Genomic DNA, 23,906 nt, shown 5'->3' with positions numbered 1-23,906 from the left:
CTTAGAAGAACAGGTGACAGCCTGGGCTTGCAGCTGGCATCTGTAGTGGGGGTTAGGTAGCATCAGAACTGAGTTATATTGTAAGACACTCAGCTGCTGTCTGAGGTTTGCTTGTTGTTTGAGGGGAAAACTTTCACACATTTGGTGACCAACTGTCAGAAGTACAGTGCTCTGTGTGACTCATAAAAGAAGGAAGAGGCACCGTAAGGAAGAACTGGGGTTTTCTCTACATATGAAGGAAAAAGCTGCATGCTCCCTCTACAAATACCTTACAAGAAAATGATCTAAATTCACTATTAATAAATTCATTATTCCCTGTGTTAAATGCTTCCCTATATTGTTTACCTCCTTTCTTCACCAAAATCCTGGGTGATCATTTTCAGCCCTTCAGCAAAACTAGTATAATTCTCTGGTATACCCTGGCCAAGATAGCCCACGGCACACCAGTTTAAATGCCGTTTGGGTCACAAGGTTGACATTTGGCAGACAGAAGGGTCTGAGATTGGAGAATGCTATGCTGACATAGAACACTGGAGCATCGCACACTGTGGGAAGTTCAGGGGAATTCAGAATATAGTGGTAGGACAGCCTGCATCTGCTCCAAGACCTCATCTGAAATAATTAACATGTCAACAAACCAGAAGTGCAACACACTATGATTTTAAGATATCAAAGTGTAGAAGCATAGGAAGAATTCAGTGTTCTGAGAATCCCAGACTGTCATTTTGTTTCAGTCAGCATCAGCTTTCTAGAAGGCACTTACCTCTTACCCTCTGCACATTTATCCACCTCTCGGTGTATTCTAGCCATCGACTGCTGCACAATTTGAACAAACCACCTCCAGTCAGTTACAGTCCTTGGCTCTCTTTAAGAAACCCAAGATTCATCAAGATGCTCTGAGCACTTCAAACTCCATGCATGCTAGTAACTGCCCATTAAACAAAATGCTCTGAATATTCTAGTGGACTGCGTAGCAAAAAAATGAATTACAAACCTGAGCAGAAGGTAGAGACAAAGTTCTGGAGGGCTGAGTCTACCTCTTCCACACTGGGCAGGGCCAGGAGGCGCGGCAGGAGACCCTCCAGCGACTGCACGAACAGCCGGGCGCTGTGCTGGTCAGCCTCCTGGTTCTTCAGCAGCTTGAGAGACAGAGCTGCGGTCCGCAGGGACCTGTGGCCCAGGCAGTCCCGGGGGGTCTGCTCCTCATCAGCTAAAGAACAGTTGTCGGATCCAATGTCCGACACGTCCGATCTCCCGGAGTCCTTTTCAGCCGCCATGGAGTACTGGTCACAGGAGTCGAATTCTGTCCGAGAGAGGTCTTGGTCGTCCACGCTGAAGTTGCTCTCACTGTATCTGGATCCGTAGGACCTCATCCTGCAGTCGACGGACAGGAAGTTGGTTATATCGGGGTAGGCAACCGTGTGGCTCCTTTGAACCACGTCTGGCTGGTCCACAGCTTCTGGTTCTGACACTTTACTCAGAGTCTCCTTGCCCTCCTGGACGGCTGGTGACTTGAGGCCATTCTTGGGGTTTTCCGAGTGGTCCTCGGGTGTGGTCTGACCCAACTCTCCCTCCAAGGTGGTCTGGCCCGTGTCCGTGGTAACGCTGATGCTGATGTCAAGGCTCCGCTCATTCCCCAACTCCCAGGGTGTGTGTTCCGAGGACAGGACTCGCCGCTGCCAGCGGAAGTCGGCCTCATTGATCTCCATGGAGTCGCGGCTGGACTCGGCCCCGTCCTTCAGCTCCTCCAGGCGCAGCAGCAGCAGCTGGACTTGACTTTCGCTCAAGCCCCTGCCCTGGCTGAGCTCCTCCAAGGCTCCCAGCAAGGTGCAGACGCAGGACACGGCGGCGTAGCAGGCCTCGATGCCGCCCTTGATGCACGCCTCGGTCATGCCGTCCATGATGCTGAAAGTGTTCAAAGGAGCAGACGGCATCAGTACAGGAAACATGGAAAAATGCTACCAAATGAACAAGAATTAGACTGGTGAACAGTTAGGTATTCAAAAGGGATACTCTTGATTCACATAAAATCAAATGATCTGGGCAAAAAGAATAAAATGAACAATAAAGGAAACAAATGTGTTCAGGCTGGAAAATGGCCCACTTTGAATCACAGTCTTTAGGTTGCCTGGTTTATGTAGGTACAAATAAAGATTCTGATGCAAATTTATGATCTTCACAAGGACAGGCATAGAATAATCTCACTTTTGTAACATGTTCAGTTTTCCAAACAGAAAACATTTATAATGCCTCTAGGATAGTATGGACCTTCCTTTATTCAAGAAATGTATTTCTGAAGAGATCCATGTGACTACAACTATTACAAATCAGATAATATTCCATTTCCGAGAGGGACTCTATGGAAAGGAATCATATAGCTGTAACATATTAAGTCAAAAAGTTTTTCCCCAAAATAAGCCCAATGAAGAATTTCTGTACAATTTGTACACTGGCTTTTCTCTAAGTCAATATGAAAATATGGAAAGTTATATGATTACAATAAACTGAGATAAGACTTCTCCTCTGGCTTTCAGGTACATTACTACATAGTCATATCTCATATAACAGATTCATATAATTTCAGGAACTTAGAAACAACGTTAAGAATATTCAGAGAAGCAGTCTTCACCAAGCAATAAAGATCCAAAAGGAGAACATATCATACAGTTTGAGAAGATCCAGATGAGACTTTCTTTTTGAAATTGATCTTTTTCTCGAGTCAGGTTCAGTGGAGCTGGGTCCTGCCAAATCACAGAGACGCTTTGGGCTCCCAAGTAGCTTTAAGCATATGGGGAAAAAATAACAGAAAAGTGAATATCATAAAAAAGCACAAGAACTGTGAGATCAAATAAACATATATGTTCTCTCTTGAGTGATATGGTCTAAGGAGAAAACACAATTTGGAATTCAAATCTTAATAAATCTGACTTTAGTGTTCTCCTTGACTTGGAATACCCATTGGGTCCCCAGCTCCCCAGTTTAGGACCAGCTTAGACAAAGAATATCCCTTGAGGGAGTGCTTCAAAGTTTTTTATATCACAGAACTAGAAAGCACCTACGCCTATGTTCTTTAGTAAGACTGGCCTATAATTTAACTTTTCTATCCTCTCCCTGCCTTATTTTGCTATGAAACTGACTAGCTTCAAAAACTGAATTAAGAAGTATACCTTTCTATTACCTGGGAAAGTTCATGTATTATTAGAACTACCTGTTCTTTGAATGTTGGTATAACTTGTTTCTCAAGCTGTATGGGCCCACTAATTTCTTCTGAATGGAAAGGTATTAACTACTGATTCAATTTTTTTAAAGATGATAATACTACTTAGGTCCTCAATTTCTCTTTGAATCAATTTTGTTTTAAGTTGCATTATTTCCTAGGGACTTATCTATTTTATCTAAGTTTTCAAATTTAATGGTCTAAAGTTGCCTTAATACCTTTGTTCATTTCTTTAACATTTGTAACATCTATGGTCATATGCCCTTTTTAAAAATTCTTATTTTTGTTTATTTTTACCTATTTTAGAATTTTGAATTCTTCTGTTAGTATTTTCAGAGTCCTGGCATGTTTTACTTTATTGATTCACTATATTGTGTTTGCTTTTAATCACATTACTTAATACAAAAGGGCAAAGTGACTATCTGAGGAGGCCTTACAAATAGCTGAGAAAAGAAGAAAAGCAAAAAGTAAAGGAGAAAGGGAAAGATATACCCAACCAAAGGCAGAATTCCAGAGAATAGCAAGGAGATATAAGAAAGGCTTCTTAAGTGAACAATGCAAAGAAACAGAGGAAAACAACAGAATGGGGAAGACTAGCGATCTCTTCAAGAAAATTGGAGATACCAAGGGAATATTTCATGCAAGATGGGCACAATAAAGGACAGAAATGGCAAAGACCTAACAGAAGCAGAAAAGATTAGGAAGAGGTGGCAAGAATACACAGAAGAACTATACAAAAATGTCTTAATGACCTGAATAACCACAATGGTGTGGTCACTCACCTGGAGCCAGACATCCTGGAACGTGAAGTCAAGTGGGCCTTAGGAAGCATTACTATGAACAGAGCTAGGGGAGGTGATGGAATTCCAGCTGAGCTATTTTAAATCCTAAAAGATAACGCTATGAAAGTGCTGCACTCAATATGCCAAAATTTGGAAAACTCAGCAGTGGCCACAGGACTGGAAAAGGTCAGTTTTCATTACAATCCCAAAGAAAGGCAACACAAAAGAATGTTCATACTACCATACAATTGCACTCATTTCACATGCTAGCAATGTCATGCTCGAAATCCTTCAAGCTACGCTTCAACAGTATGTGAATTGAGAAATTCCAGATGTACAAGCTGGATTTAGAAAAGGCAGAGGAACCAGAGATCAAATAGCCAACATCCCTTGGATCACAGAAAAAACAAGGGAATTCCAGAAAAACATCTACTTTTGTTTCATTGACCACGCTAAAGCCTTTGACTGTGTGGATCACAACAAACTGTTGAAAATTCTTAAAGAGATGGGAATAACAAACCAGCTTACCTGTCTCCTGAGAAACCTGTATGCAGGTCAAGAAGCAATAGTTAGAACCAGACATGGAACAACAGACTGGTTCAAAATTGGGAAAGGAGTATGTCAACACTGTATATTATCATCCTGCTTATTTAACTTATATGCAGAGTACATAATGCAAAATGCTGGGCTGGATGAATCACAAGCTAGAATCAAGACTGCCAGGAGAAATATCAACAACCTCAGATATGCAGATAAAACCACTCTAATGGCAGAAAGTGAAGAGGACTTAAAGAACCTCTTGATCAAGATGAAAGAGGAAACTGAAAAAGCTGGCTTAAAACTCAGCACTCAAAAAACTAAGATCATGGCATCTAGTCCCATCACTTCATGACAAATAGGGAAAAAGTGGAAACAGTGACAGATTTTATTTTCTTGGGCTCCAAAATCACTGCGGACAGTGACTGTAGCCATGAAATTAAAGGATGTTTGCTCCTTGGAAGAAAAGCCATGTCAAACTTAGCATATTAAAAAACAGAGACATCACTTTGCTGGCAAAGGTCCATATAGTCAAAGCTATACTTTTCCCAGTGGTCATATACGGATGTGAGAATTGGACCATAAAGAAGGCTGAGTGCTGAAGAATTGATGCTTTCGAACTGTGGTGCTGGAGAAGACTCTTGGGAGTCCCGCGGACAGCAAGGAGGTCAAATTAGTCAATCCTAAAGGAAATCAGTCCTGAATATTCATTGGAAGGACTGATGCTGATGCTCCAATACTTTGTCCACCTGATGCAAAGAGCCAACTCATTGGAAAAGACTCTGATGCCGGGAAAGATTTAGGGCAAGAGAAGGGGACAACAGAAAGGTGAGATGATTGTATGGGATCATCAACTCAATGGACATGCGTTTGAGCAAACTCTGTAAGATAGTGAAGAATGTATGTACTGCAGTTCTTGGGGTGGCAAAGAGTTGAAAAGGACTTAACAACAGTTCTAGTCTTTCTTTTGAGTTTTTAAAAAATTTAAGCTCTTCCTTTCCAAACTACCTAAGTTGGAGAATTAGAACATTAATTTTAGACTTTCTATTTTTTGAGGTAAGTCATTGAAGCCATAGATATCCTTTTATGCACTGTTTTGGCTATATCTTACAAGTTCTCATACAGGATTTTCATAATTTTTTCGTTCAAATGTATTTTTGTTTCTATATGGTAGACATCTGTACAGAAAATTTCAATTTGAGGCTAAGTTAAAGAAAGATTGATTAATCAAGTACATTGAAGCAGACATCCTACTATTACGTTATTTTCAAAATGACTTATATTTGCAAGATAAAGTATATTAAGTAGAAAAAATTACATGTTTTGCTTCTTCAAAATTCCTTTCTTCTGCCAGAAATTGGGAACGTCTCTCTTGGAGGCACAAACATGAAGCTTCCACGTTTTTTTGTTTTTTGTTTTTTTTGTCATCAAGAAAGGAGCAATATTACAGAGATCAAGGCAGTTTCTCTTTCTCTCTCTCCGTCTGCCTGCCAGACCTGCAGCCAAGTGAAGTGGCTATGCCTCTAAGCCTCTAGCTGTCCCATCTCTTGTTAGAAGGATAAGTGCCTTTCAGGGGCACAAGAGTGGGAAATCTGACTCTCTCTTGGGATCCCATTAATTCCCTAATCCAACTTTACCAGGAATAAATCAGATGACATATTTGAATTCTCACATTAATCTTGTGTTTATTTCTCAGGTGCTTCAGAGTCTGGAGGGAAAGGAAATAGAGTTTTGGAGAACTCTCAACAAATACTTAAAGAAAAGCAAGACTTGTTTAATTTCAGCTTCTTCTGGTGGGAATGAGGAATTGGTGTCAGTGGCTAGGGTGTCACAAGTCTGATAAAGACTAGGGCTTCCTTCTAAAGCCGAAACGTGGGGGAGAGAAAAGGAAGCAAGGTGTTCTTTTCGGTTATGAAATGTTTTGGGTGGGGGGAGTAGAAGCAAAAAAAGAAAATGTATTTTGAAAAACAAAATGTCCTGTATGCCTTTGATTAATAAGCACACAGCACACATGGCAGAGAGACGAATTAGAGAGAGAACGGCAAATAATGTACCAGGCGTTCAAACTCCACAAGAGCAAACAAACATCCTGGGTGCCCAGGGGTTTCCTTTGTATGCCTGAGCCCTGCACATTTTGGTATCTAGGTTACCAGCCTTCCCAAATTACTGGTTTTGCCACAGTAAGTGGAGGCGATGCTCGTGAGAACAACCTGGCCCACGTGAGTATGTTGTGCTCCGCGGGGCAGCACGGCCTGGACACACTACCCTGGTGTCAATTACAGCCTCGCTTAGCAAATTGACCGTGGGGAGCTAGCAAATCCATGAAGAGGGGAACACGGAACTGATTTCCTTTGCAGTACTAAGGAAGCTATTATAGAAAGTGCATTGAGAACTATACACCTCGTAGGCCAAGTATTTACTTAGAATTCAGCTGTCGAGTAGCTCTACCCTGGGCAACGATAACTCCAGTGCCTGTCATCTCTGTATACTTGCTTTTTGTATGCTCACTTAGTCATGTCTGACTCTTTGCCACCCCATGGACTGTAGCCCACCAGGCTTCTCTGTCCATGGGATTTTACAGGCGAGAATACTGGTGTGGGTTGGCATTTTCTTCTCCAGGGGATCTTCCCGACCCAAGGGATCTAACCCTGGTCTCTTGCATCTCCTGCATTGGCAGGCAGATTGTTTACTGCTCGCATCACCTGGGAAGTTCTGAGGGGGAAAGAAAGGATGCTGTTGCTTCAAAACACCCTCTGCAGATATTCTGTCTTCAGGTCAGAATATTGAACACTTGAATATCAAAATGTATTGAACACTTATTCTTATTCAAGGACAGTAGTGTTAGATATCAAAGGAAACACAGAAAACAATGTATACAAAACCATGTTTAGGGAGACAAGAGGCTTGTTCCACATGGTATTGTGGAGCAGTCAGAGTGATGAGGCATTATAATCAATTGCTAAATGGTGGAACAAGATTTAGAGAAGAGTGAAATCACTGGTCTGAGGAAGCAGAGTCATAAAAGAGAAAGATTTTGACAGAAAGGCAGTTGTAATTAGAATATCTGGGTTTATATTTTAGTCATATTGCTCACAAGGACTTTGGGGGAGTAAACCTCTCTTCAAGAAGCCTCAGTATCCCAATCTGGAAAATGGGAGCAATATTATCTCCCTAAAGAAGTCTGTAAATAAGCTAATGTGAAGTGCCAGCAGAGTCTGTCTAGCTTACTGTGATCCACCATTTCACTATGTGAAGTGGAAGTGGCCAATGGGCACAGAGCAGGGGGAGCTGGAATAGAAGCAGGAAAGTAGAAACTGAACAAAGCAGGACGGAATGAGGGTGCATCCTGAGAAATGATGGGAAATGAGGATGATGATGGAAGGGTCTGGAAACTGGGCAGAGTATTTTAGACTTGATGGGAGAGGCAACATGCGCCACTGGAGAGTGGAAAAATTAACAGTGGCCATTTACGAATATAGTGAGAAGTGCTAGTTGCTCAGTCACGTCTAACTCTTTGTGACCCCACAGACGGTAGTCTGCCAGGCTCCTTTGTCCATGGAATTCCCTAGGCAAGAATACTGGAATGGACAGTCATTCCCTTCTCCAGGGGATCTTCCTGAGCCAGGGATCAAACCAGAGTCTCCTGCATTGCAGGTAGATTCTTTACCATCTGAGCCACCTGGGAAGCCCATCCAGGAAAATAAAAGGGAGAAAACACACAGGCAGGAGGCAAGGAGACCAACGTGAATGATTCGCTGCTTCAGGCAGGAGGTGATGAGAACCTGCTATCTTTAGCTCTCTGTAGGTTTTTCTCTTCCTTTATGTTGTTGTTCGGTCACTAAGTTGTGTCTGATTCACTGCAACCCCCCGGACTGAAGCCCTCCCAGGCTCCCCTGTCCATGGAATTCTCCAAGCAAGAATACTAGAGTTGGCTGCCATGCCTTTCTCCAGGGGATCTTCCTGACCTAGGGATTGAACTCGGGTCTCCTGCAGTGCAGGTAGGTTCTTTACCATCTGAGCCATGAGGGAAGCTCATAAGTGCACCACATATTTGTTTATCACTTTAAATACTCACAAAGTACTTATACAAACTTTACGGCATTTCGAATTGGCAACCTTTGGCATACTGTCACTACGTAGCGAAAATAAACTGCTAAGTTCAGAGTTAAACGCTTTAGCTATGGTATCTAGCTGATGAGTGGCAGAGAGGGGATTCAAACCTTGACTCAGACCCAACTTCATGGAAAGGGTAGCTGAACCAGTGCCAGGAAAAGAGCTGCGGGAATCATCCGCATTGTAATATGAAAGTCCAGCCCAGTGATAAGTGTGTGTAGGGAGAGACCAGGGGCTTGGGTTCAGATGGAGATTTGTACCCTTTCTCTTTTTTAAGAAAGTTAATTTTATTTTTATTTATTTATTTGGTTGCATAGGGTCTTAGTTGCAGCATGTGGGCTCATCATTGCCCCTTGGGATGTGCGATCTTAGTTCCCCAACCAGGGATGGAACCCACATCCCCTTATTGGAAGGCAGAGTCTTAACCACTGGACCACCAGGGAAGTGCCCACCTTTTCTCTTTCTTTTGACCCTGGGCAAGTCATTTGACCCCTTGAAGTAGTTTCTTTGTGGGAGGGAAAATTCCTTTTTCCTGGCTTTATGTTTCTACGGGCAGGAACACCCAGTGGAATAGCATTCTGGGTCCTTCTCCTTTTCTCACTTCTTCCCAGTGGAGGGGGAGTGGCTGGTCTGACTGGTTAATTCAGGAGAAAGAGATGAGCATGCATGGTGGCCCCTTCTACTGTCCTCTTCCTGGAGATTGGCTAATTCAAAGAAAGTCCACCCTGTTCCTCCAGACGACAAGCTTCACAGGGGTGGGGGCAGGTTCCTAGGGGACGGTTGTTTGGGTGGTGGCCCCTGGTAGCTCAGTCCGTAAAGAATCCGCCTGCAATGCAGGAGACCTAGGTTCAATCCCTGGGTTGGGAAGATCCCTTGGAGAAGGAAATGGCTACCCACTCCAATATTCTTGCCTGGGGAATCCCATGGACAGCTACAGCCCAAGGGGTCACAACAGTTGGACACGACTTAGTGACTAAACCACAAATGCTTCTGGTCTCATTGGCCTCCAAAGCTGCATTGTGTTCATCAACCGAGTGGTGACCAGATATCAAAGCTGCCCATTTGATCCCCTTGCCTGAAGCTCTGTTAGGGAAGACATTCTTCACTGGTATATAACCTCACAAAGTTATTATGAATATTAAAGATAATATATGTTAAATACTGGCATAAAGAAAAATGGTCGTTACTTCTGTGGGTCCATAAATTTTCTTCATCAGCAATTAAACTTGGATTGTTCCTTCATTTCTGGAAACACTGGGTGAGAATTTCCATTTTTGATTACAGTCAAATCTCATGAAAACAACATCAGCAAGTTGTTCAAATTAAGCTTTTTAAAAACTGGTGAGTAGCCAATACTGCTCAAGGTAATTTTGTTACACTGATTTTTTTGGTGTCAAGTACCAAAACCCAGTGTGATTAAACCTTCATGGACAAGTTTACAGGTACAAAAAAGTTGACCACTTTTCTTTTTGGTTGAGAAGCAGAGGAATTCTTAAAGTATCCTCAAAATAGCTCCAATTCCTCCTCGAAATCATGAAGTGGCTCACTGGGACATATATCCTAAGCTGGACATCCTTTGTCTCATGACATGTGGGAGAAATAGGGCGTAAGAAGGAGTGGAGAACAGGGTCCCTTTTAGAAATCAGAGATCAGTAAAGCTCATTTTTGGATAATGTATAACGAGTATAAAATCATTTTGAAATCCAATTTTGGCAAAAGTGAATAAACACACACATCTGCACAGACAGTACCTTAGGGAGCAAACTGAAAGTTCAGCCTGGGTTCCAGTCAGATGCATGTGGCTCAAATTATCAAACGGCTTTGCTGCAGTGAGCATTTATCAACACCCCCTTAGCCCAACTCCCAACACATGCCCACACAGCCTCCAGTGCTAAAGATACTATTATTGGATACTGCAGAGAAGCAATTAAGCTCCAGCAGATGATTGGCAAACGCTTTCTAAGTACTTCCTGTGCACAAGGTGCTCAGCCCCCACAACAAAGCTGGGGGTGTCCTTCACGGCCTCCCTACCTCTTTCATGATCTTGATGGCTTCCACACGGTGCTGGGGTGGGGGGTAGAGCAGCACACGGTGGTAGAGGGACTGCAACACGGGCTTCATGGAGTCCACCGACCCCACCAGCCGCACCAGCTCAGCCGCGATGTAGTAGATGGTCCGGGCCACTGGCCCACTCAGGGCTGGCGCTGTGGAGGAGCAGCCCGAACCCCGGCCGTGGTCGGAAACCCCAGGAGACACAGAGTCTGACTCGATGCTGGTACTCGTGCTGCTGCTGTGTGCAGAGGTGATGGTTTTATCATGAATCGGATTCCCCAGGATCACGATGAGAGCGGGGCAAAGGTTCTTCCTGAGAGGGGAAGAGAGGAAAGATCAGTTTCCCTTCAAGCCAGATGATGAAACATGAATACTATCCTGAGGGTAAATACCAGGTGCCCCAAAAATGACACGTAAGAGCTGGGCTCTTTACTGCCCCTTTTTCTGGCTACCTCCTGCTCCAGCATGTCCTGTCTCTCCATCACTCCTGGGGATAGCAACAGAATACTTTTCTTCATAATTCAAGCTGGGGTTAACTATATAAACTATCAAGAGAAGTATCAGAAAGCATCTTCTATGAAGAAAATGGACTCAAAGTGCTAAATGGCTTAGTGATAAAGTTTCATTTTATTATAAATAATGAAATTACTTATATTTCTCATTTGAGAAGTTAATTTAAAATTCTGACACATATCACACTGATACACAGCACTCAACTTTCTGTCAGATTAGCCCAGGAACCCAGAGCAACTTGCTGGCTGCCTGAGGGCCCTGTCATTTGTGTGAATCTCTGACTGTGATTAAGAGACTAGTTTGCAGGTTGAGATGGAGAGAGTACCAGGGTGAGGTTGCGAAGAAGGTTCAGTTATGGTGAAGGGGAACTATCTCTCCTGTGCAATTCACTGGTGACTTTATATGATTTAGAACATAGGCTTTCATGATCTTAGATGTAAATAAAATGCAGGTGGGCCTTGGGAGGCATAGTTGGTCAAAATAATTATCCTCTACTCTCCGTAGCTTGGTCTGGTACATATAAGCAAAGCACTCTTTCCCTCTAATACATTTACACAGAAATGGAACAAGAGAGGCACAGATGCCATGGGAAGGGACCCACAGACCCAGCCGGACAGAGCGAGCCCCCGGGCCTAGCGCAGAGCCAGCGTGGGCATCAAGATGAGTCCTCACCAGATGAGGTCTGTGAAGCCTCGGTGCAGCTGCATGGAGGAGGAGGAGCTGCTGAGCACGGACAGGATGCACTCCAGGTACAGGAGCTGCAGCTGCTGGCTGTCACTGCGGGGAACAGAACCAACACACAAACACATCCAAAGTAAAGGGAAGATTAAAGAGGTGATGTGTGGGAAACACTTGAGAAAATGTTAGGCATCACAGAGTGTTAATCTGGGGGGAGGTTGGTAATGTCATGGGTTGCCTTCTGCTCCCCCCAGCTCCATTTCACACTTTGAGGTCCTAATCCCTGGTACCTCAAAGATGGTCTTATTTGGAGGTGGGGTCTTTACACAGGCAACCAAGTTAAAGCAAAGCCATTAGGGTAGATCCTCATTCAACAGGATTGGTATCCTATGGTTTTTCCAGTAGTCATGTATGGATGTGAGAGTTGGACTATAAAGCAGGCTGAAAGTGTTAGTCACTCAGTCACGTTTGACTCTCTGTAACCCACCAGGTTCTTCTGTCCATGGAATTCTCCAAGCAGGAATACTGGAGTGGGTGGCCATTTCCTTCTCCAGGGGATCCTCCCCATCCAGGTACTGAACCTGGGTATCCTTCATTGCAGGCAGACTCTTTACCGACTGAGCCACCAAGGAAGTGCAAAGAAGGCTGAGTGCCAAAGAACTGATGCTTTCAAACTGTGGTGCTGGAGAAGACTCTTCAGAATCCCTTGAACAGCAAGATCAAACTGGTCAATCCTGAAGGAAATCAATCCTGAATATTCACTGGAAGAACTGATGCTGAAGCTCTAATTCTTTGGCCACCTGATGCAAACAGCCAATTCATTGGGAAAGACCCTGATGCTGGGAAAGACTGAAGGCAGGACGAGAAGGGGATGACAGAGGATGAGATGGTTGGATGGCATCATTGACTCAATGGACACAAGTTTGAACAAACTGTGGGAGATGGTGAGGGACAGGGAAGCCTGGCATGCTGCATTCGTGGGGTCTTGAAGAGTTGGACATGACTGAGGAACTAAACAATCATCTTCATAAAACAGGGAAATTTGGACACAGAAATACATATGGAGGGAAGACAATGTGAAGAGACAAGGGGAGTAGACGAGGAGTGAAGCCTCCCAGCTCTGAGAAGAAACCAACCCCGCTGACATTCTCATCTCCAGCCTCCAGAACCATAAGACGATGGATTTCTGTTATTAAAGCCACTTTTTTGTGATACACAGTTTGTGATACTTTGTTTTGGCAGCCCCAGCAAACCAATTAGGATGATTTTTCTGTAATAAACTTGATTTTTTAGAAGTTTTGATTTATAGAAAAATGTAGCATGGTACAGAATGTGGCCATATTTTACCCAGCCCTGTACGTGGTTTATCCTATTAGTAACATCTTACCATTAAAGAACAAATTAACAGTTACCATTAAGGAACAAATATTGATATATTGACTTAAGTCTACAGTTTACTCCAGAAATACTAAATTTTAATATATTTAATTGTCTAAATTTTTTGAGACACTATGTACTATGATATCTTTTAGATGGTTAATACTTTACTAACTTGCATTTGGCTTTTCATTTTTTTTTTAAATCACCAGTGTTTTTCAATGGACAAATTATTTTTCTCATAGTTATTACTATACAGTTCTTCATTAGAACCAGATATTTTTAAAAAACATATAACTTTATGAGATGCACACTTTTATACCTGGACTAAATTTTCTGCCTAATCCACCAGAAAGTACTAAAATCCAAGTGGGTTGTCTTTCTGACCAATCATTTGACTCATTATTAAGAAAAATAATTAAATGCCCTATTAAAAAATGTCTTATCTTTCAAACCATCAGTTGATCATCACAAAACTAAAATAACCATAGACAATAAAAAGTCTCAACTTCTGAAATCACTGGAAATAAACCCAGAGAAAAGTTACAAGCAGTCAAGTTTCCCATGAGTACCTATCAGCAAAGCGTGCTGCAGCAATACGGCAACCGCAAGGCATAGGACTCAATGACAGAGAGAGCTCATTGCCAAGGAAACTGGCCCAGAATCTCCTTGGAGACTGAATGCAGCTGCTTTTCTGTGGGCTGCTGCAGTCTGGCAAAATAAGTACTTGTGGCCTGGCACAAGTCACGTCATTAGAGGCACACCTTCCACGCAGGCCCTTCACTAGATATACAGATGTGCGTGCACAGGGTGTACATTTCATATTTGCCTGACAACAGGTGAATCTGTGGAATGCACAGGGCAGAAAGGAGCCTAAAAACCAGCCAAGACTTTCACACACAATAGGGAATATGTGCCCACTTAGGAGGCCTGTGAGTCACTCTGCCTGGCCTTTTGTTGGAGCAGGTTGAGTGTCTGCTGGTCTCACTCTTTGCTCGTCTCTGGATTTCCTCCAGGCTCAAGATACACAGAGAACAGCTCCTGTAGGTGACAGGGGTCCATGAAGAAGAAGCAGGGCAGACCCGGCACCACACCCTCAGTCTCTGGAGTTCTTAAAATTGGTTTTGTTTTGAGCTGTTTTGACTTTACCTCCCTTAGAAACAGATTCAAATTTAGTTAGAAAAAGGAGAGAGAGTTAATTGCATAGGAGTGGAATGGAATTAGAATGTGCAATACGAAGGTCACCCTTGCCTCACTGATTCCTCTCTGACATTCTGTTCTGGGAAGAGAGGGAAGTGGGATAGGGTGTGGGAGACCAACAAGCAGAGAATGAAGAAATATATTCCTAAGCCCAGTGATTCTCCCCCAAATTCTTAGATTTAAACAGCATTGTCTAATTCAATCTGCCTAATAGAGTGTTCTATTAATACCACATCTCCAAGGCATGTGAGTTAACCTGTATGCCTGAAAGCATTTTCTGAATACTCCTAGGAGACCGAACATATCATGAGTATATATCCCTATAAAGCTAAAGACCCAGGAGGTATACAAGCACTAATTTTGGAAATGGATATTGAGAGAGGAAGTAATGACCTGCCTCTTGAGAAACCTGTATGCAGGTCAAGAAGCAACAGTTAGAACTGGACATGGAACAACAGACTGGTTCCAAATAGGAAAAGGAGTACGTCAAGGCTGTATATTGTCACCCTGCTTATTTAACTTCTATGCAGAGTACATCATGAGAAACGCTGGGCTGGAGGAAGCACAAGCTGGAATCAAGATTGCTGGGAGAAATATCAATAACCTCAGATATGCAGATGACACCACCCTTATGGCAGAAAGTGATGAAGAACTAAGGAGCCTCTTGATATAAGTGAAAGAGGAGAGTGAAAAAGTTGGCTTAAAGCTCAACATTCAGAAAACTAAGATCATGGCATCTGGTCCCATCACTTCATGGCAAATAGATGGGGAAACAGTGAAACAGTGGCTGACTATTTTTCTGGGCTCCAGAATCACTGAAGATGGTGACTGCAGACATGAAATTAAAAGATGCTTACTCCTTGAAAGGAAAGTTATGACCATCCTACACAGCATATTCAAAAGCAGAGACATTACTTTGTCAACAAAGGTCCATCTAGTCAAGGCTATGGTTTTTCCAGTAGTCATGTATGGATGTGAGAGTTGGACTATAAAGAAGGCTGAGCACTGAAGAATTGATGCTTTTGAACTGTGGTTTTGGAGAAGACTCTTGAGAGTCCCTTGGACTGCAAGGAGATCCAACCAGTCCATCCTAAAGGAGATCAGTCCTGGGTGTTCATTGGAAGGACTGATGTTGAAGCTGAAACTCCAATACTTTGGCCACCTGATGCGAACAGCTGACTCATTTGAAAAGACCCTGATGCTGAAAGATTGAGGGCAGGAGGAGAAGGAGACGACAGAGGATGAAATGGTAGGATGGCATCACCGACTCAATGGACATGGGTTTGGGTAGACTCTGGCAGTTGGTGATGGACAGGGAGGCCTGGCGTGCTGTGGTTCATGGGATCATAAAGAGTCAGACACGACTGAGTGACTGAACTGAATGAACTGAATGACCATAGAAGCTGAAGCTGAAACTCCAATACTTTGGCCACCTGATGCGAAGAACTGACTCATTGGAAAAGACCCTGATGCTGGGAAGGATTGAAGGCAGGAGGAGAAGGGAACGACAGAAGATGAGATGGTTGGATGGCATCACTGACTTGATGGACATGAGTTTGAGTAAGCTCCAGGAGTTGGTGATGGATGGAAGCCTGGTGTGCTGCAATCCATGGGGTTGCAAAGAGTTGGACACGACTGAGTGACTGAACTGAACTGAATGACCATAGTGTGATTTCAGACAAAGAACCTATTTAGAAGTTAGAAGAGGTGTCAAGATTAGCCAACAGAAAATAAAAGGACTTAAAGCAATAAAATCAGAAGAAACTATACAGATATGAAAACCTAACAAAGAAAACTAAACCACCAGAGTGAGGGCAGCCAAGGGCATGGTATCATCTGATCAGGTGGTCTAAAGGTCTCCCAGTGAAGCTGCACTAAACCTGCTATAGCTCAGCTTCTACAGCAACAGAACCCCTGTCGTAGGGCACTGCAGTCATGATGGGAAAGACCGCAACCAAACAAGTCTCTAGAGGCAGAATTATGGTAAGGAAATTGCTTTGAAAAACCAAGCAAGACTATGAGAATCCTATAAAAAAAAAATCATTAAGCTCTATAACATGCCTAAAGGCACCTTTGATCCAATATTCAATGAGAAATCCTAGAAAACACATGTGTGTCACATGAGTTATTTTTTTCCATTTAAAGCCTATCATTTAGTTACATGATTGAGACATGTTTCCATTTTTCAGTGACTGATAGAAATGTATGACCTTTAGTTTCTAATACACGTATGTGAACATTTGTGATGTTTATGCAATGTATTTTTCTAACAATCTACAGTCCAAATTTCTAATGTAAGAAACTCCTAAATCCACTGTAAACTAGCATTAGCACTGATAATTCTGAAAGCAAACAAGCTTTTTAGAGCTAATAGTTATCAAATATTTATTATGTGCTGTGCAGAAAAAAAAGATTCCACTTATACAAGTACTTCCTAGAAGATATTGATCTGAATGTCTTTAATAATAATTACACAATAAGCATTACTTAGGACTGTTTAAGGTAAACTAGGTCATATGGTTGCCCTAGAGGTAGAGGTCCCTGTAGGGGACACTAGAGGCATTCAGGTTTTAAAGACCATGAACCGAACCCCAGATGCCAGGCAGGGCCTTACTGGACTTTGCTAAAAGCTCATTCTGGACCAACAAACAATGGTATCATTTACAGACCCATAGATTCATTCTCACTTATCTTGATGACTATTTTTAAATTTATTAATGGCATAATTACCTTGAGCTATTATTAGCACTTTTGTAGCACTTAAAATTCTTAGATTTTTCCCTAAACAAACTACTCAGGAAAAAAAAGGTTCACTTCTTTGTTTTCCCTTGGCAGCTCAGTAATGAACATAGCTTTTATATTTTCAAAGTTTTGGTGGTCTTTGGTTTATTTTCTGACAATGCTAAGACCTGAGATGGGGGGGTGGGCCGAGAAGAAGAACTCTTGACAGCTGGCAATAGCCAGCTGTGTGTTCTCCTGGGAAACATCAACAATTGCACAGAATGTTAATTTCAGATGAGGACTCTTTAAGACGATGATGGAACAAGATGAAAGCAATCTATAATCACATCTGAACAGAAATTAAAAAAAAAAATCTGTACAATTACAAAAATGACCAAATATCACCCTCCCCTGTAAGCGACCCTTGCTGATTCTCCAGTGACAACTCTGGCTCCCATCTAGCCCTCTTGTCTAGATGACCACAGCTGGGTTGGCCAAAAAGTTCATATGGGTTTTCCTGTAAGATTTTATGGAAAAACCCAAGGGAGCTTTTTGGCCAACTCAATAGGATGTTCAATGCTAGAATTGCCCCTCACTTTCTGACAGTGCCCAATTCTTGAACAGAACATCCAAGTCCTTTAATCCACCTGATATTACCCAACTCAGGTACAAATCCTGTAACAATTCCTAACACCCACCCTTTTACTGGATGCCCCATCATTCCTCATAGTGTACAGGCTCCCTTGCTATAGCAAGTTAATAAACCTAATTCTGTTTATTCTGATCTTGGTGGGCACTGACAATCTTTTAGGTTAATTTTCTAGCTTAATCCATACAAAAGCCCTAGAATATTTTATATTACTAGTATTACATATTACTATTATGATTATAATGCAAATTAACAATATATTGAACTGTGTTGTAATCAAGTATATTAATATTAAAATATTACTAGTATACTATTACAATATTATGGTATACTTCAATATTATTATTCAGTTCAGTTCAGTCACTAAGTCGTGTCTGACTCTTTGCAACCCCATGAATTGCAGCACACCAGGCCTCCCTGTCCATCACCATCTCCCAGAGTTCACTCAAACTCATGTCCATCGAGTGAGTCAGTGATGCCATCAAGCCATCTCATCCTCTGTCGTCCCCTTCTCCTCCTGCCCCCAATCCTCCCAGCATCAGAGTCTTCCAATGAGTCAACTCTTCACATGAGGTGGCCAAGTACTGGAGTTTCAGCTTTAGCATCATTCCTTCCAAGTAACACCCAGGGCTGACCTCCTTTAGAATGGACTGGTTGGATCTCCTTGCAGTCCAAGGGACTCTCAAGAGTCTTCTCCAACATATTATTAATATAAAATAACATGACAATAACAACTAATTATAGGATATATAAACTTAGGGTGGTTGAGATCTCTGATCAAAGTCCAAGCTAGTGAGGAGTAAAACATGGGTTTTTTAACTCTGGTAATCCAACAAAACTGGAGAAGGAAATGGCAATCCACTCCAGTACGCTTGCCTGGAAAATTCCATGGACTGGACACAGAGAGTCAGACACAACTGAGTGACTAACACGATCCAACAAAAATAATGCAGTTGAACCAACAGTAAACAAACTGATTTATCATAGCATTAGTCACTCAGTTGTGTCAGACTCTTTGCAACCCCATGGACTGCAGCACACCTGACTTCCCTGTCCTTCACTATCTCCTGGAGTTTGCTCAAACTTCTGTTCATTGAGTAGGTGATGCTATCCAACCATCTCATCCTCTGTTACCCCTTTCTCCTGCCTTCAATCTTTCCCAGCATCAGGGTCTTTTCCAATGAGTCAGTTCCTCGCATCAGGTGGCCAAAGTGTTGGAGCTTCAGCTTCAGTCCTTCCAATGAATATTTGGGTTGATTTCCTTTAGAACTGACTGGTTGGATCTCCTTGTAGTCCAGGGGACTCTCAAGAGTCTCTATAATGGGACTGTTTCTCCCAGCTCATGACAATACATAAAATTCTACAGCAAAACCTTCTGAATTATCCAATGTCTAGTTTTCATTAAACAGTAATATGTCTTTTCCATTTCAAAGGGCACTTCAGAATCCTACTGTGTTGCAGTTAATTATATGTGTATCTGGTAGAGGTTTTCATCTCAACTTGGCAAATCTGGCCTTTTTATTATTTGTCTTTACTACAAATGCATAAGTTATCAACTTACTGCCTGGAGAGCTGGGGCAATGAACATCACAGATAACCTAATACCACTGATTAAACTGGCATGCAAATAAATAACAAGTATATAAAAGTCAGAATAACACAGTCTTTTAAAAGATAAGTGAGTGAGCTCACAGGCTCAGGAGATGTCAGAAAAAAATAAAAAATGACCACCCAGGCCAATCCTGCCATTTAGTAAAGGAGGAGAAAGGTCCAATAGTTTGATAAGAAGGCTCATTTAGAGTCATACACCTGGGATGAGCCAGGTTAGAACTAGCCCTCACATAGCTCTTAGCCAACATTCTTTCCACTAACCTCCATTAGAAATTTGCATCCTTCAGTAATCATGTTTGACCAAGTGGGCTTGCCCAAGATCACTGAATACACTTCTCAGGAATGACGGTGAATTTACGAATGGCAGGAGGCGGGGAAACCACTGTCCCTGTACTCTGCAACTCTAAGTGATGCTATGGGCAAAAGTTCGTTCAGAAGTAGGCCCTGAGCAGACCAGAGCACCAGAGTTGAAGGCACTTACTTGATGGCAGCTTGGAGCTTCTCACACAGAACAGTGAGCACGGAGACAAGGTCATCACAGAGGGACTCTACTGTTGACCCTTCAAAGAGAGGAGGCGACAGGCATTAGACATCGGCAGCAGAGCACTACAGGCTTACTCAACACTCCTTCCCATCCTCTGCTTTAGATACTTTCAACTGAAAAGATGATTTTCAGATGCTGAGCCTTCCTCAGGCCACCGAAAGCATCAGAGAGAATTAAATATCATCATTCCTTTCCAAGGTAAGACACTCAAAAGATAATCCAGGAAGGAAATACGAAACTATTAACTATAAGTAAAGTTCATTCACACTTAACGAAAGAAGATTTGGTTAATTTAAGAAACAACACAATTGATAACAATTTTCTCAATATTTAGGCCAGCAGACTATACATGTATCCCCTATTCTGATATCTTGAATTTCTGGGTCTTTTGAGCAGACTTGAGTTGTATCCTAGAGAGATAATCTACAGTGGCATGAAAGAAAGATGGACTTTTCAAACTAGGAAACTAGGGAAAGGGGCAAAATAAGTTAGTCACCATCTCTACCTATTTCAGCTATTTGTCCCAGCGTCCTCAGGGTACACGGCCTTTGTTGTTAAAGGAGCAACAGTCAGTGTCAGAAAAAATAATTTTCCCTCCAAACACGTTCATGTCCAGAATCTAGCAACAAAACTCCCACAGAATTGTACTGGAAAAAGACTGAACTTCAGAATCTGTTCAAGTACTGGTCTACAGCTTGTTGACTGCATGAGCTTGGGTAAGCTTCAGTTTTGCTTCAATTAAGCTTAAGTTTTGCCTTTGGCAAGTGGGGTTAAATAATGTCTCAGCACTGCTAGGCCAAGGAAAGTAACAAGTGGAAGCATCTGCTTTTTTTAAATAAAAACCTGTGGAGATCTATACAAATGTGGCCAAGTATTTGAGGAATGTATAAATGCATGAATGAATGACCATGAGGTCAAAGAAGAAGGAGAAAAAAAATGCCAGGAGTGTAAGAAGAAAAATAAAATTGAAAGATGGCAGGGAAATGAGAAATGGCTGATCCTCAGAATTTAAGATCTTAAATGCAAAAAAAAAAAAAATTGAGAAATGATAAAGTGCAATGATAAAAGACAGTTTAAAATAAATGAAACCCATAAGGAATCCTGAAATTTAATTTTAGGTAAATTTCAAATTGAGTCCATCAATTTTTTACTGATACAATATTTAAATATGCATGCTTAACCAAGAGAACTTTGATCTCTTTTTTAGTTTATAAAATCATCCTATATTGAAGTGAAAACATTGTGGGAACTGCAATAATCAAAAGAGATGAAAAATCTTGGCTCATACCACTAAGAGCTTTAAAAGGTGAAAAGACGCTGCAATACTTGTAGCCCAAGAATACAGGGAAGTGTGACAAAAACACACTCAAGCAATGCTTTAAAAGAAAATGATCTAAAGCAGTAATTTCCTTTCATTTATTCTTTTTCTCCTAATTGTGGTTGTTTAGCTACTTCTTTTTCTTCCTTACATTTCCTTTTTCCTTTTCTCTCTACCCTACCCCTTTCTTCCATTAACTGGCAAAAATATCAAAGTAAAAATTTTTTTTTAACACTTAAAAAAAATATTTATTTGACTGCACCAGGTCTTAGATGTGGCGCTTGGGATCTTCAGTCAGGGATTGAACCCGGGCCCCCTGTATTGGGAATGTAGGCTCTTAGCCACTGGACCACTATGCAAGTACCCTCAACATTTTAAAAATTACTGAATAAAATCCTAGATAAAACTGATATTTTAGTTTTTCAATCAGATGATTTGAATTTTTCATCTCTTTTACGGAAAACAATACCATCAAACATTTTTAAGAAAGCAAAGTGCTTGTCTATTATAGTGGATATTTTTTCCTTTCCTATGAATCAGAATGAAAGTTCCTTACCTTGATTTCATTTGCTACTTAAACCTGGCTGGCTGTCCTTCCCTGTGAGATGACTTATTTTTCGTAACAAAACTTCATAAACATCCAGGTGTAATAGCATTTGGTGCCAGTCAGGTTTCTACCATTTTGTATTCCAGTTCTCATTTTAACAGTTAATGAACCTGACTTCATGAAGAGTAAAGTAACTACAAAACCAGCCTCCAACAGGAAGGTGTGTGAAGTTAATTTCCCTGGCACAGTTGGAACAGGAACAGGTATGGCTGGCACAGGATGTAGGAACAGAAGGAAACAATGGCTGATTAAAGCTAAGCAGAGCCAAGGAGAATGGGAAGCTAACCCAAGAGCTTTTACTCAGCCTTATATCTGCACACTGAGCACACAGTAGGTGTTCTTATACCCACTTTTTCAACTGAATGTGCAAAAATAAAATCCAATACCTTGACTCCTGAATTCCTGGGGGACATCCGGGTTTTCAATTATCTAGTAAGGGAGACACACACAGGACAGTTAGGAGATTCAGGCAAGAAAAATCCTGACTGTTCAACAATGGAAAGGTCTAGGAAACAAAATGTCATCTGAATGTTCTGGGCTCTGCTAACTTACCTAGGTGCACCTTCCAGCTCTTGATAGCATTTCAGTACTCATGGCACTTATGAAAAGGCTATTATGTCTGGAACCGAGTTATTATCAGTTTCAAAAATAACTCAGCCAAGAGTCCACAACTCCCTGGAAGTTTAAGCCCTATGGTGCACTAGATCATTCTAGGGTGTTGCAGAGCTATGACTGGGGGCAGTACCTGCCTAAACATGTGAGTTCTCTTTGCATAAAGAACAGTTTGTCCCAAAGTCACAAATAGCACTCTGAGTGGCACCTAGTGAATACAGATTCTTAGTCATAAGCAGGATCAGTTTCCTGGACTTCGACGTACAGGTCCACAATAGCTGCTGGTCAGAAGCACCAGCTTCCTATTTGAGGGGGGAGGGTATTAACTTTCAATTGTCTGACCAGACAGACCACTCCAGGTCACCACTAGGTAGATCTGGGACTATTAGGGTAGAGGCAGAACCTTGAGGGAAGGGAGAAGAGGAAGGAAGAGATATTTACTAGTAGTAAGACTTACTTCCCATTGTAGGGATAATTCAGTGACTACTAAGTTGAGAGCAGGAAGGCAGCCTTACCTCTTAGCACTGGGAGATAATAAGAAGGCATTTTCATGCCAATTAACTACCAGATATAAATTATTGCCACAGGGCTGATCTTTTTAAAGCTTGTTACAGGCACATATTTCTACTATTCTCTGTTCATAAATTTGTAAGCTCAGCAGCTTCCACAGAATTTTGGGGAAGTGTGATGTTAATGCCAACAGCTCAGTACATGGCTAAATATTAAGGTCAGAACAACGTTTTTTGGAAGAAATCAATCTGAATCATTTTTATGGAGAGGAGAACTACTATCTCCTACCCCCCAGATATTTACATATGGCATTTTTTCTTTTTAAAATGCTTAACAATAATTTAACAATGGCTTTTGTCAACGAAATAATTCAATAATAACGCTTGATAGTAAATTCAGGGTTTCTGAGGATACAAAACAAAATCAAACTGAGTAATCTGCCCTGGGCATACGGATGGGGAGGGGCTAGACATTAAGTTGATGATACATTTCATGCTAAGCTTTTGGCATTCTAGATTTATTTTCTTTCCACTGTCTTTAAGTCTTTCTAATTCTGAGATGGCCTGTGATGTGTTTCCAGTGACGGGTCATGCTAAGCACTATACACATCTCCTCCAAGTAATGCTAGTGTCCCGTGGGAGGACGTGCAGCCTCACCATTCCTGGGAACCACTCCCCTGTAATAGCTTTTTAAAATTAACCATTCTTAGGTAGTAAAACTTATGTCTCCCTCTACTAGACTTCAAATGTACTTCAAATATTAGCATCCTGAGAATCATGTTTTTCTGGGACACAAAAACATCTCCAGGGACCTACTGAGTAATAGAAAGGAAATTAACAGGAAACACTAATTTTCTATCTAATTT

The 23,906-nt window shown here is 41.8% G+C and overlaps 1 protein-coding gene across 2 annotated transcripts in view; it reads right to left on the bottom strand.

The window, feature by feature from the left end:
- Nucleotides 1-23,906, bottom strand: part of ARFGEF3 (ARFGEF family member 3) — a 177,229-nt gene that overhangs the window by 67,930 nt on the left and 85,393 nt on the right. For both annotated transcript variants that reach the window (XM_061428114.1, XM_061428116.1), the window contains 6 exons: nt 22,306-22,348; nt 19,932-20,010; nt 11,887-11,991; nt 10,681-11,014; nt 2,666-2,778; nt 995-1,905 (listed from right to left, as the gene is read on the bottom strand). In XM_061428114.1, coding sequence (XP_061284098.1) covers nt 995-1,905; nt 2,666-2,778; nt 10,681-11,014; nt 11,887-11,991; nt 19,932-20,010; nt 22,306-22,348 — 1,585 coding nt within the window. The remainder of the gene's footprint in view (nt 1-994; nt 1,906-2,665; nt 2,779-10,680; nt 11,015-11,886; nt 11,992-19,931; nt 20,011-22,305; nt 22,349-23,906) is intronic.

The sequence above is a fragment of the Bos javanicus genome, chromosome 9 (assembly GCF_032452875.1).
Source record: "Bos javanicus breed banteng chromosome 9, ARS-OSU_banteng_1.0, whole genome shotgun sequence".
Classification (NCBI taxonomy): domain Eukaryota; kingdom Metazoa; phylum Chordata; class Mammalia; order Artiodactyla; family Bovidae; genus Bos; species Bos javanicus.
The sequence above is the reverse complement of the archived record's forward strand: the minus strand, read 5'-3'. Positions and strand labels throughout refer to the sequence as shown.